Below are 14,360 nucleotides of genomic sequence, written 5' to 3'. Positions count from 1 at the left end.
GCTTTCGCCTTCCTGATAACCCCCCGGCATTCTCGAGCTATACCTTTAAACTCCTCCCTGGTCATTTGTCCAAGTTTCCACTTTTTGTAAGCTTCCTTTTTGTGCTTAAGTTCACCAAGGATTTCCCCTGTAAGCCAATCCGGTCTCCTACCATGTTTGCCTCTCTTGCTATGCGTCCTGATGAAGCCTTGGCGGATCCCGCACCAGCGTTGCCTGCTATGGATGCTCGAGTGCATCAGGATCTGCTTAGGCTTCTGGCCTCCAATCTGGGTGTCCCAGTGGAGCCAGTAGTGGAGGACACGGACCCCATGATTGACATCCTCTTGGACGATGCCCCCACCTACTTGGCTTTGCCACTTAATAAAACTGTGGCCAAGATTACTAATGCCCTGTGGCAGACCCCAGCGTCCCCGACCCCTACCGTAAAGGGAATTGAGAGGTGCTATTACGTTCCCCAGTCGGGGCACAAACACTTGTACTCCCAACCTGTCCCGGGGTCCTTGGTCGTTCAGGCTGTGGCTCAAAAGGAGAGGCTTCCCCAGCTGGGGCCATCCCCGAAGGCTAGGGAGCCCAAACGCCTTGACCTGATGAGCCATAAGGTGCATGCCACTGGTGGGGTGCAACTCCGCATTGCTAACCAGTAAGCGATGCTGAGTCATTGTGCTTATAATACATGGCAAGCAGTGGATAAGTTTAAGGATAAGCTCCCTGCCGAGGCCGTGAGGAGTTTGCGGCCATGACTTTGGAGGGCAGAACTATCGCCCGCACGGCCCTTCAGGCCTCCCTGGACGCTGTTGACTCTGCAGCCCGCATCATGACGTCGGGTGTAGTTATGCACCGTGGTGCCTGGCTGCAGGTGTCTGGAATACCTCCGGACATCCAAACTACGATCCAGGACCTGCCTTTTGACGGAAAAGTGTTGTTTTTGGAGAACACGGACTCCAGGCTTCATACGCTTAAGGACATGAGGTCTACTCTCCGGTCCTTGGGGATTTACACACCGGCCCCGCAGCGTCGTCAGCTGCCCTACAGACAGCAGGGGAGAACGCAGTCCCAGGTCCCCCGTAGGGATTACTGGAGACGCTGTCCTCGTGTCCCCAGTGGGGCTGCGGGGGGCGGCTGCGGGCCCCTCATCCGCAAGGGGTCTTCAACATTTCCCAAGAGGGGACAACTCTGTGGGGTTGGTTAAGGCTCCTCCCAGCAGCCCAAGCACCAGTTTTGATGGGCTGCTAGAGAGTCGCGCACCAGCCTCCCACCCTGGCCCCCTGTTTGGGGCCAGGTTATCCCGGTTTGCCCACGCCTGGGCAGAAATCACCACTGACACCTGGGTTCTAAAAATTGTCAGAAATGGCTATACCATCCCCTTCCTGGGCTCGCCCCCTTCCAACCCGCCCGCCCCATCCCTTTTCAGGGACACCTCTCATGAAGGCATCCTCCGTCAGGAGGTGCTAGCGCTCCTCCAAAAGGAAGCTGTGGAGAGGGTCCCCTCACATCTGAGAGGCAGAAGGTTTTACTCCCGGTATTTCGCACTCCTCCCCAGAACCAGGTTTCTGTCCATAGTGAAGCTGGTCTCCGAGTTAACCCAGTTCCCCATCACGACCGCCTGGGTCTGTTCGAGGATGCTGGGACACATGGCGGCATGTACGTATGTGGTACGCCAAGCTCAAATGAGGCTCAGGCCTCTGCAAACCTGGTTGGCAAGGGCATTCAACCAGTCCAGGGGTCTCTGAGACACAGTTCTCACAGTGCCTCCAGAGGTAATAGCCTCCTTACAATGGTGGACCCAGGAGGCGCTAGTGTGCAGCGGGGTTCTGTTCACTGTACCTCCCCCCTCACTTACACGGGACACAGATGCTTCCAACCTGGGTTGGGGAGCACACCTGGGGTGTCACAGAACCCAGGGTTTATGGTCCCCTGCAGAGCGGGCTCTGCACATAAATGTCCGGGAGCTCAGGGCAGTCAGGAGAGCCTGTGAGACCTTCCTGTCAAGTTGGTCCGGCGAGATTGTTCAACTTTCGTGGACTTCTCTTTCTGAGTGCTCCGACCCCTCCTCCTTGAAGTGGGGTTGGCTTGAAAGTCACCTAATTCGAATGGACATGAGCAACCACTCGAAGCAGAAAAGAACGGTTGTTCTTCGAGATGTGTTGCTCATGTCCATTCGATTCCCCTCCTACTTCCCCTTAGTCGGAGCGTCCGGCAAGAAGGAACTGAGGTGGGGGAGCGCCGGCAAGGGTACTTATGCCCCGCTATGGCAACGCCACTCCAGGGGACGCCCTGCCAGTGCTATGGGTACCGCTAGGGAAAACGCTCTGGAAGACGCAGTGCACGTGGTGCGCACACCTAATTCGAATGGACATGAGCAACACATCTTGAAGACCAACAGTTACAGGTAAGTAACCGTTCTTCACGCGCCCCACGCATGCACGGTCCGGCTGGACCATCGCTGACAACTCTCCGACCTGCGGCGCCGGGGTGAGCCCAACACTTCAAGTGGAGCACCCCCGGGGACATACACCTCGAAGAAACATCGTTACTGCACAGGGTGAGTAACTTCATCTTTCTGGTTTCCACATATGGTCATAAGCCAGTGATATAATGGCTGAATTTCCAATACTTTATGGGAATATTTAAATTAAAAATAAAACCTGTTTTCATTTAAATGTTAAATATCTTGAAAATATTAATTTTTGGTTTTCCAAAGCAGGATCCCTCCCTACTTCCTCTAATTTTTTTAAAAATAAGACCTACATCTTGGCTATTTGGCAGTGTCCCTTTAATGTCAAAGAAGGAATTCTGCAATTAAATGTATTTTTGCTCCTTTAGCAAACACATTTGGACATGTTATTTGTGAACTTGCGAATGGAAGCTATTTGCTTGAAGGAGAACTTCAACATTAAGTGGGTTGCTCAGGCAGGACTGGTGGAGAATATTGAGCAAGTCCTCAAGGAATACAAACAAAGTCGGGGATTACTGGTAATTATTTCCTGTATGATCTCATATTTTTAAAGAAAAATGTATAGATATACATTGAATACCAATATTTGTAATGCTAGCAAGAGAGGTAAAATAAACTGACAAATACAACATATTGGGAACAAAAATTGAAACAAAGACTGAAGAGCTAAAGAGAAGAAATGCTTTTCCTGTTATTACTAGAACTGAAATCCTTCAGGTGAAATAATATTCTCTGCAGAGGGCTGTGGCTCTAGAAATAGCTCTTTCTCGTGATATACCATAATATGGTACCAAGTGCGGAGATCATGGATGTTGGAGGCCCCCTATTTTGAATTAAGTGTCTACACAGCACTTAATTCAAAATAGCTATTTCAAATTTGGCATTACTCCTCATAGAATGAGGTTTACCTAATTCTAATTAAGCACTTCGCTATTTCGAATTAATTTTGAAATAGTGGTTTGCATGTATAGACGCTATTAAAGTTAATTCGAAATAACGGCTTTTATTTCGAATTAACTTTGCAGTGTAGACATACCCATAGACTCTTTTTGCCTACAAAACCCCTGTGGAGCATCCACACGTGCCTTTTTGCAGAAGAGCAGTAGTGCAAAAAGGAATTCCTTGTGGGCAGAGGAATAACTCTACCAGCCCTCTGTCCTGTCAATTTACTGTATTTTTTTCTCCAAAAAATGCGCTTGAGGTGTGGACGCTCTGCTGGTTTTTGCACAAAAAACATTTGTTTTTGCACAAAAAACATTTGTTTTGTGCAAAAAGCTTGTAGTGTAGTGCAAAAAACTTTGAGTTCTTTTTCTGAACCTGTTCTTCTTCAGAGGAGTGAGAGGAAATGCTTCCAGAGCCCTCCTGGCCAAATTGGGAAGGAGGACTCACTGCTAGATTGAGAGTCACTTACCTATTACCTGCATCTAACACATCTTTATTAAGGCAAAAGCTTGCAGCAGGTAGTGATGAATTAAAAGTGGGAAGCTCATCAGCATGATCTCATTACGGTTGCTTCCAACAGTAGACAATACAGTTTCAATCTCCCTTTGCTATGTGATAGAAATGTTGCCGTGTTAGTCTGGGGTAGCTGAAGCAAAATGCAAGACAATATAGCACTTTAAAGACTAACAAGATGGTTTATTAGATGATGAGCTTTCGTGGGCCAGACCCACTTCCTCAGATCAAATAGTGGAAGAAAGTACAGGCAGTCCCCAACTTACGTGGATCCGACTTATGTCGGATCCCTAGATACGAACGGGGTGAGGCAACTCCCGCACATGCGCAGCAGCATTCCCGGGGCTCGCTCACCTGGGTCCTAGGATCCTCCTCCTCCTCGGGCCGGCTCCAACTGGGGTCCCGCAGAGCTGCCGGGCAGAGGAAAAGTGCCTCCCCACGCCCGCTTCCCCCCCCCACCCTCCTGCCAGCAACAGGCTGCCCCCTCCCCTGAGCAACAGGCTGCCGAACAGCAGACAAAAGCAGCCTCTCTGCCCCTCCTCCCCTCTATACATGCCGGGCTCCCGGAGCGCAGCAGCGTCCCCGGGGCTCGCTCACCTGGGTCCTAGAATCCACCTCCTCCGCCTCTTTGGCCGGCTCCTCCGGCCTGCCGGCTCCAACTGGCCTCTGCCTGCAGCAGCTGGCCACGGGGACAGGGATCCCGCAGAGCTGCCGGGCAGAGGAAAAGTGCCTCCCCACGCCCGCTGTCCCCCCCCCCCGCGGCCTCGCATCCTGCACGCCTCCCCCTTCCCCCCCTGCCAGCAACAGGCTGCCGAACAGCAGACAAAAGCAGCCTCTCCGCCCCTCCTCCCCCTATACATGCTGGGCTCCCTGGGCAAACAAAGACTCCACCAAAACAAACAAAGTGCTGGCCTCATTGTGTTAGCAAAAAAAGGACCCTCCTCCTAGAACTCTGGGTGGTGTGTGGAAATAAAGCTATTAGCTCAAAGCATGGTGCAGAGCTGTTTGGTATTTGATGAGTTACTCCTTTAGTCCTGAGTTTGTCACAGGGACAGAAATAGATGTGAAATCTTCTGAACAGGGGAACAGACAGCAAAACAAACATTAGAGGGGAGTTAACCTTTCCCTATGCTATCCAAAACTAAAAAAAATGTTTGGCTAGAGTTTCCCCTACAATATGTACCAGTTCCGACTTACATACAAATTCAACTTAAGAACAAACCTACAGTCCCTATCTTGTACGTAACCCGGGGACTGCCTGTAGTCACAACCATATTTACCAAAGGATACAATTAAAAAAAATGAACAAATATGAAAAGGACAAATCACATTGCAGAACAGGAGGGGGATGCAAAGGTGGGGGGGAAGGAAGGAAGGTAAGTGTCTGTGAATTGATGATATTAGAGGTAGGGAGAGTGGGATGTTTGTGAGTTAATGGTATTAGAGGTGATAATTGGAGAAACTATCTTGGTAATGGGTGAGATAGTTCAAATGTTTGTTAAGTCCTTTTTGGAAAGTGTCGAATTTTAACATGAATGACAGTTCAGAGGATTCCCTTTCAAGTGCAGATGTAAAAGGTCTTTGTAGCAGAATGCAGGTGGTTAAGTCATTGAGAGAGTGTCCTTTCTGGTTAAAATGGCAAGAAACTGTTTTCTCTTTGTGATCTTGTCTGATATCTGTTTTGTGGGCATTAATCCTTTGGCGAAGTGTCTGAGATGTTTGCTATGCAGATTCATGTACAGGCAGTCCCCGGGTTACGTACAAGATAGGGACTGTAGGTTTGTTCTTAAGTTGAATTTGTATGTAAGTCGGAACTGGCGTCCAGATTCAGCCGCTGCTGAAACTGACCGCAGGTTCTGACTTACATACAGAATCAACTTAAGAACCCCAAGCGTCCCCAAGTCAGCTGCTGCTAAAACTGATCAGCAGCTGATTCCAGGAAGCCCGGGGCAGAGCAACTCTGCCTCGGGCTTCCTGTAGTCAGCGCTGGTCAGTTTCAGCAGCGGCTAAATCAGGACGCCTGGGGCAGAGCAGCTGGGGTGCTGCTGGGTTGCTCCAGTAGCGCGGCTCCTCGGCACTACTGGACCAACCCAGCAGCACCCCATCTGCTCTGCCCCAGGCGTCCTGATTCAGCCGCTGCTGAAACTGACCAGCAGCGTCTGAATCAGGACCAGAGCAGCTGGGGTGCTGCTGGGTTGGACCAGTAGCGCCCAGAGCGGTGCTGCGGGACCAACCGGCAGCACCCCAGCTGCTCTGCCACAGGCGTCCGGAGAAAAGCCTAGTCTGCTGGGGGGGGGGGGGGGGACGTACCAGCTGCGCCCCCCCCACCCCAGCAGACCAGGAAGACACGGGCGGCGGACCGAGACGCACCGCAGTCCCGCCGCCTGGGTCCTCCGCGGCTTTGCTCCCAGGGAGACTGGGAGCAAAGCCTCTGAGGACGCCGGCAGCGGGACAGCCGCGGGGTGTCTGGGCTGTCCCGCTGCCGGCTTCCCCCGCAGCTTTGCAAAGCCTCGGGGAAGCCGGCAGAGGAGCAGCCCAGGCGCGCCTGGGGTGCCCCGCTGCCCGAGCCCCCCCGCAGCTTTGCAAAGCAGCGGGGAAGCCGGCAGTGGAGCAGTCCAGGCGTGCCAGGGGTGCCCCGCTGACCGAGCCCCCCCCCCCTCGGCTTTGCAAAGCCGCGGGGGGGGCTCGGGCAGCGAGGCAGCCCAGGCGCGCCTGGACTGCTCCGCCGCCGGCTTCCCCGTGGTTTTGCAAAGCCGCGGGGGGGGGGGAGCTCGGGCAGCGGGGCACCCCAGGCGCGACTGGACTGCTCCGCCGCCGGCTTCCCCGCGGCTTTGCAAAGCCGCGCGGGGGGAGGGGGGATGAGGGGGGGGCTCGGGCAGCGGGGCTGCCCCGCTGCCCGAGCCCCTCCGTGGCTTTGCTCTGCGTCTTCCTGGTCTACAGACCAGGGAGACGCAGAGAAAGCCCCAAAGTACACGCGCGGCAGGACCGCGAGGTCCCGCAGTCCGTGTACTCTGTGGCAGCCCCGTTCGTATCTGCGGATCCGACATAAGTCGGATCCGCGTAAGTCGGGGACTGCCTGTATAATTTTTTATCTTTTTATACATCTTTATTAGTTCCTCATTTCCATGTCCATGCTCATCCACTGACATGACAGTATAGGTTTCAAGTTAGCTCAAATCAGTTTATTCTAGCTTTGTGGCTACTTTATTGTTTATTTTTCTCACACACATGATTACTCTGTAATTTCTTACACACGCACAATTCGAATCATGTATCTTAAGTAGACCCTTAATATTCACAGCAGGCTACTATAAGGCCTAAATATGCCTTTACTTCCAATTTTTATGAGCCCCATTTCTTTTTCCACAGTGTTTAAGATCCATTTTAGAACTTATAGGTAAGGATTTGTAACCCTGTAAATCTACTCCGTCATTTCTCCAAGGGCCCACTAGGACTTACTTACAAAGTTGGTTCATTAGGTCCTCCTCATCCTTGGAGTTTCTCCCTGCATAAATTCTTGGTCCATTTCATAGAATCATAGAAATGTAAGGGACCTTGAAAGATCATCAAGTCCAGTCCCTTGCCCTCATGGCAAGACTAAGCACAGTCTATATCATCCTTGATAGATGTCTGTCTAATCTGCTCCTAAATATCTCCAGTGATGGAGATTCCACAACCTCCCTAGGCAATTTAACCACCCTGAAAGTTTAACCACCCTGTGTTTAACCACCCTGAAAGTTAGGAAGTTTTTCATAATGTCAAACCTAAAGCCAGCAGTTAAGCTTATTGCTTCTTGTCCTATTATCAGAGGCCAAGGAGAACAATTTTCCCCCCTTCTCCCTATGACACCCTTTTAAATATCTGAACACCGCTATCATGTCCAAATGAGGACTAATCGGTGCAGAGTTGAGTGGAAGAATGACGTCTCGTGTCTTGCTCACAACACTCCTGTTAATGCGTCCCAGAATCATGTTTGCTTTTTTTGCCACAATGTTACACTGTTGACTCATATTTAGCTTGTGGTCCACTATGATCCCTAGATCTCTTTCAGCAATACTTATTCTTAGACAGTCACTTCCCATTCTGTATGTGTGAAACAGATTGTTCGTTTCTAATTGGAGTACTTTGCATTTGTCCTTATTATACTTCATCATATTTACCTCACACCATTTCTCCAGTTTGTCCAGATCATTTTGACCTTATGCACAAAAGCATTTGCAACTCCTCCTACCTTGGTATCATCAGCAAACTTAATAAGCATACGCTCTATGCCATCATCTAAATGGTTGATGAAGATATTGAACAGAACCAGTCCCGAAACAGACCCCTGCGGAACCCCACTTGTTATGCCCTTCCAGCATTACTGTAAAGACTTGATGATTACTGTCTGAGAATGGTTATCCAGCCAGTTATGCACCCATCTTATAGTAGCCCCATCTAAGTTGTATTTGCCTAGTTTATTGGTAAGGTCATGTGAGACCATATCAAATGCCTTACTAAAGTCTAAGTATACCAGGTCCACTATTTCTCCCTCATCCACAAGACTTATTATCCTATCAAAGAAAGCTATCAGATTGGTTTGACATGATTTGTTCTATAAAAGTCCAATCTGGCTGTTACCTATCACCTTATTTTCTTTCAGATGTTTGCAGGTGAATTCCTTAATTATCTGCTCCATTATCTTTCCTGGCACAGAAGTTAAACTGACTGTCTGTAGTTTCCTGGGTTGTTCTTATTTCCCTTTTTATAGATGGGCACTATATTTGCCCTTTCCCAATCTTGTTTGTAATTTGACCTGGTTTCCACTTTTTATATGACTCCTTTTTGATTTTTAGATCATGCAAGATCTCCTGGTTAAGCAAAGGTGGACTTTTGCCATACTTTCTATTTTTCCTATGCAACATAATAGTTGCCTTTTGGGCCCTTAATAATGTCCCTTTAAAAAACTGCCGACTATCTCCAGTTGTTTTTCCTCTTAGAATTGCTTCTCATGGGATCTTACCTGCCAGCTCTCTGAGTTTACTAAAATCTGACTTCCTGAAATCCATTTTTGCCATGTCAAGAGTCACAGCTTCTCTGGAGGCTATGAAGGAAGACTGAAAGAATTGGGTTTGTTTAATTTGGAAAAGAGAAGATTGAGAGGGGATATGATAGCAGTTTTCAAGTACCAAAAAGAGTATTACAAGGAGGGAGAAAAATTGTTCTCCTTGCCCTCTGATGATAGGACAAGAAGCAATGGGCTTAAATTGCAGCAAGGAAGGTTTAAGTTGGACATTAAGAAAAACTTGCTCCCTGTCAGAGTGGTTAAACACTGGAGTAATTTGCGTATGGAGGAATCTCCATCACTGGAGATATCTAAGAGCAGGTTAGATAGCCATCTATCAGGGTTGATCTGGAACATCAAAATTCAGAACAAGTGGTTAACAAAGAGCTGTATAAGAATGCCCAGTTGCAGACTCCATTTGCATGGCTCCAGACCCATGGGAAGGGGAGGGACAGAGAGGACTGAGGTTCAAGGTGTGAGGCCATATTTACATTTCTGGGATTCCAGGATTGGTGGATTTTGTGGACCACCCCCAGGTTCTGAGGGAGGGGGGCCAGAAATGAGGGATTAAATGTGCGGGACAGAGCTGCAAGTGAATGGGATAGGGATGGGGGTGCAGGGTCTGGACAGAAGGTGGGATGCAAAAGGAGTTAAGGGTGCAAGGTCTGGGTGGGAGGTAAGGATGTTAAGTAACGGTTAATTTACTAGTTGAGTAGTCAGTGGAATTTCCATCAACTACTCGACTAGTCAATAGGCACTTCCACATTCCTCCTTTGAAATGTACAAGAGCCCCTGCTGGGCTGACTCCGGGCTGCACACGGTGTGCAAGTTTTGAAATGTACAAGAGTCCCCAGTGGGGGCTCTTGTGCATTTCAAAGCAGCAGCACAGCATGGAGTCAGAGTCTCCTGCTGACCCCAGACTCCATGCTGCGCTACTGATTTGAAATACCACACGGAATGGGAGTCAGCAGGGGAACTCCCCAGCTGATCCCGGGCTCTGCACAACATTTCCTCAGAACCCGGGGTCAGCTGGGGACTCTCCAGCTGATTCCGGGTTCCACCTAAATGCTGCGCTAAAGCCCGGGATCATCTGGGGAATCCCCAGCTGACCCTGGGCTCCACGCACAGCAGTGCCACACAGCTAATCCCCAGCTCAGTTGTGCGGCAATCCCACTTTGAAATGCCAAGGCGGCGTTTCAAAGGGGCAGTACCACACAGCTGAGACAGGGATCAGCTCTGTGGCGCTGCTGCTTTGAATGCTGCCTCAATGTTTCCAAGCAGCAGTGTTACACAGCTGATCCCAGGCTCAGTTGTGTGTCGCTGCTGCTTTGAAGTATCCTTTCTTTCCCCCTCCCGCCCCCGGCCTTTGCTGCCTTTATCTGATAGAGGCAGCAAGTGTGGGAGTTGACTAGTTGACTAGTCCTTAACATCCCTAGTGGGAGGTAGGATGCAGGAGCAGGCTGGGAGTAGAGTGTCTGGTTGGAGCAAGGGAAGGTGTAGGAGTGGGCTGGAGGCAGGGAGTCTGGGCTGGGGGGGGGAGGGGACAGGAGCAGGCTGGGGGGCAGGGTGTCTGGCTGTGGGGAGGGGGCAGGAGTAGGCCGAGGTTGTTGGGTCTTGGTGGAGGGATCAAGTGAGGGGGTGGAGGTGCAGGGTCTTGGCAGGGGTGTGAATGAGGGGGCTGGAGGTGCGGGGTCTGGGCATGAAGGGGTGGGGGACACTTATTTGCTTTCACGCAGCATTGCAGACACTGTGTAACATGGCCTTCCACTACTCCCATTCACCAGACTGGGAGCAAAGAGGAAGCCTCCAGGAAGTGAGTCCCTGCCAGGCATTTCTCCCAGTTGGGGGAAGGAAAATGGCAGCATATAGAGCCATTTTTGGCTCCACTTGTTCCTGCATGCCAGCTCCAGCAGTGAGGCTCAGGGCTTTCTCCCTCCATTCTCTCCCCACACAGGAAGCCGGCACTCACATCCCAATCTTGCGGGGGGCCATAAGGCTGTAGCACCAGTGCTGGCTCCCTGCTGTGGGTGGAGAAAAGGGGTCTGAGCTGGAGCTCCAAAAGAGTCATATCTGTCTTCTTCACGAGCCATAGGTTGCTGACCCCTGATCTACAAGGTATTTGGTCTTGCTGTGAGGGCAGGGCACTGGACTTGATACGGTCCCTTCCAATTCTAGTATTCTATGATTCACACATGCCTACCTGACTCATAGCACTGGGACCTAACAGAATAAGGGATAGAAGGCTAGGTGCAGGCTGAGCACAAATCACTGCGATGCATGTACACTGCACCCGTAGCTCGAAATAAGATACACAATTTGAGCTACACAAATTGAATATCTTATTTTGATCTAATTTTGAAATAGCTTAGACAGCGCCAAATTTTGAAATAAAGCACTACTCTGAAATGTCCTTTACCTTCTTTCCATGAGGGTTATAGGGACTCCAGAATAGTGTGCCCATTATTTTGAAATCTGTTTTGAAATAATGGGCACATTTAAAGACATGGAATAGCAATTTTGGGATATTTCTGGTATCCCAAAATAGCACTGCTGTCTTCATGTAGCCTGTCTGATGAATCCAGAAAGCAGACTCACAGATGGAGCACCACTTGGATTTAATTTGGTGCTTTTATGGTGCTGTGCCATCCCTGGAAGGTGCAGAGGGGCAAAAAAATTGGCCAGTGGGGAAAAAGGTGCTGTGAGGATGATTGCTGCTCATCACTGACCTAAATTTTGATCTTCTCCCCCAAAAACCTTAAGCAGATGTCAATGTGGGAACTTTAAAAACTACTGTCCATTCATGTCATGGAGCCAGAGAAATTGGAGGAAAGCAGGAGCTGAGGGAGCATGGCCACACGGGGGGCTGTGTCTACATTGGCACCCTTTTCCGGAAAAGGGATGCTAATGAGACAAGTCGGAATTGCAAATGCCGCGGGGGATTTAAATATCCCCCAAGGCATTTGCATGAACATAGAATCATAGAATCATAGAATAATAGGACTGGAAGGGACCTCAAGAGGTCATCGAGTCCAGCCCCCCGCCCTCAAGGCAGGATCAAGCTCCGTCTACACCATCCCTGACAGATGTCTATCTAACCTGTTCTTAAATATCTCCAGAGAGGGAGATTCCACCACCTCCCTTGGCAATTTATTCCAATATTTGACCACCCTGACAGTTAGGAATTTTTTCCTAATGTCCAATCTAAACCTCCCCTGCTGCACTTTAAGCCCATTACTCCTTGTCCTGTCCTCAGAAACCAAGAGGAACAAATTTTCGCCTTCCTCCTTGTGACACCCTTTTAGATATTTGAAAACCGCTATCATGTCCCCCCTTAATCTTCTTTTTTCCAAACTAAACAAGCCCAGTTCATGAAGCCTGGCTTCATAGGTCATGTTCTCTAAACCTTTAATCATTCTTGTCGCTCTTCTCTGGACCCTTTCCAATTTCTCCACATCTTTCTTGAAATGTGGCGCCCAGAACTGGACACAGTACTCCAGCTGAGGCCTAACTAGTGCAGAGTAGAGCGGCAGAATGACTTCACGAGTTTTGCTTACAACACACCTGTTGATACAACCTAGAATCATATTTGCTTTTTTTGCAACAGCATCACACTGTTGACTCATATTCAACTTGTGGTCCACTATGACCCCTAGATCCCTTTCCGCCATGCTCCTTCCTAGACAGTCGCTTCCCATCTTGTATGTATGGAACTGATTGTTCCTTCCTAAGTGGAGCACTTTGCATTTCTCTTTATTAAACCTCATCCTGTTTACCTCTGACCATTTCTCTAACTTTCTAAGGTCATTTTGAATTATGTCCCTATCCTCCAAAGAAGTTGCAACCCCACCCAGTTTGGTATCATCTGCAAACTTAATAAGCGTACTCTCTATCCCAATATCTACATCATTGATGAAGATATTGAACAGTAAGGGTCCCAAAACAGACCCTTGAGGAACTCCACTTGCTATCCCTTTCCAGCAGGATTTAGAACCGTTTAGAACATGGCTGCTGCTTTTTTCCGGCTCGGGGCTTTGCCGGAGAAAAGCGTCAGTCTAGACGGGATCTTTCGGAAAATAAAGCCTTTTCCGGAAGATCCCTTATTCCTCTTAAAATCAGGAATAAGGGATCTTCTGGAAAAAGCTTTATTTTCCGAAAGATCCCGTCTAGACTGGCGCTTTTCTCCGGCAAAGCCCTGAGCCGGAAAAAAGCAGCAGCCATGTTCATGCAAACGTCGCGGGGGATATTTAAATCCCCCGCGCATTTGCAATTCCGACTTGTCTCATTAGCATCCCTTTTCCAGAAAAGGGTGCCAATGTAGACACAGCCCATGTGGCTCCAAAACTCTGATCCATCTCTGTGAGCTGCAGAGAAAGGACAGCTTCTCAGATATCAAGATCTGTAGGACAGACTAAGCTGCAAAACCAGACTATCCAAGGGTAGGATTTATACACTGAAAATTCATCTAAAATAGGTATCCAATTTTACCTTAATTTGTTTGTTATATTTTCTATTGGTCCTAGGGAAAAGACCAGTAATTTAAAACAAAAAATCACACTCCTTGCTTAATTCCTTTTTATCTTGATTTTCTTTCAGCCAATCAACATTTGTGTTCTTGGTCCTCCTGCAGTTGGGAAATCTACCGTTACTGAAGAACTCTGCAAATACTACAAGCTACATCACATTAATATAAAGGATGTAATTGCTGAAGCAATAGAAAATCTAGTACGTGGGTAGTTCCTCTGTAGGATCATTATTTTGGCTTTCATAATTTTAAAATGTCAGATATTTGAAATAATTAAAAGTTCATTCGAAAACTGTGATTTAGAAGTTGTAGAATGACAATAGGAAATAACCTTCTTTTAGTAGAATGCAACAAGGAATTAAAAATATTCTAACTCCATTGTAGATGTCCAACTGTGGCTATTGAAACTAATCCCTGCCTTTTCCATTTTTCAGTATCTGCAAAAGCCAAAAAATACTTTCTTTAACCTAGGCTGTAAAGGCATGGTCTTGTGACATACTGAGCACTTAACACTGCTTATTTTAACTAATAGTGATTAGTGAACATGGCTCAGCACATCAAAGCATAGGACCTTGGAAGTCCTGCATATCTATATCATAAAATTCCAGGATTGTCAGTCTGTGTGACCTATGTTCTTGTGTGTCACTCTGAATCCTAGAATGTCTAAGTTGGTGTGAAGCTGGAAAAAGCTACAAGCACAGTTGAAAGTTCTTTTTGTTCAGACTATCACAAGGTTTAATCGTCACTAGGGCTATATCTACACTACGGGGGTTTTCCGGGATACCAGGAGGTATCCCAGAAAAAACTCTGCTGCGTCTAGAGAACGCGTCTGCTCTTCCACTATTTTTTTTTTTTTTTTTGCAGAAGAGCAGATGCACTCTTTC

General features: G+C 48.4%; 1 protein-coding gene across 3 annotated transcripts in view; it reads left to right on the top strand.

Annotated features, from left to right (window-relative positions):
- The window catches only part of AK7 (adenylate kinase 7), a 79,297-nt gene that overhangs the window by 29,981 nt on the left and 34,956 nt on the right, over window positions 1-14,360 (top strand). For all 3 annotated transcript variants that reach the window (XM_075926616.2, XM_075926617.2, XM_089778362.1), the window contains exons 10-11: window positions 2,824-2,973; window positions 13,548-13,676. In XM_075926616.2, the coding sequence (XP_075782731.1) occupies window positions 2,824-2,973; window positions 13,548-13,676 (279 nt within the window). The remainder of the gene's footprint in view (window positions 1-2,823; window positions 2,974-13,547; window positions 13,677-14,360) is intronic.

Source organism: Pelodiscus sinensis, chromosome 5 (assembly GCF_052426305.1).
Source record: "Pelodiscus sinensis isolate ZL-2025 chromosome 5, ASM5242630v1, whole genome shotgun sequence".
Lineage (NCBI taxonomy): Eukaryota > Metazoa > Chordata > Testudines > Trionychidae > Pelodiscus > Pelodiscus sinensis.
This window is presented reverse-complemented; position numbering and strand designations above follow the sequence as displayed.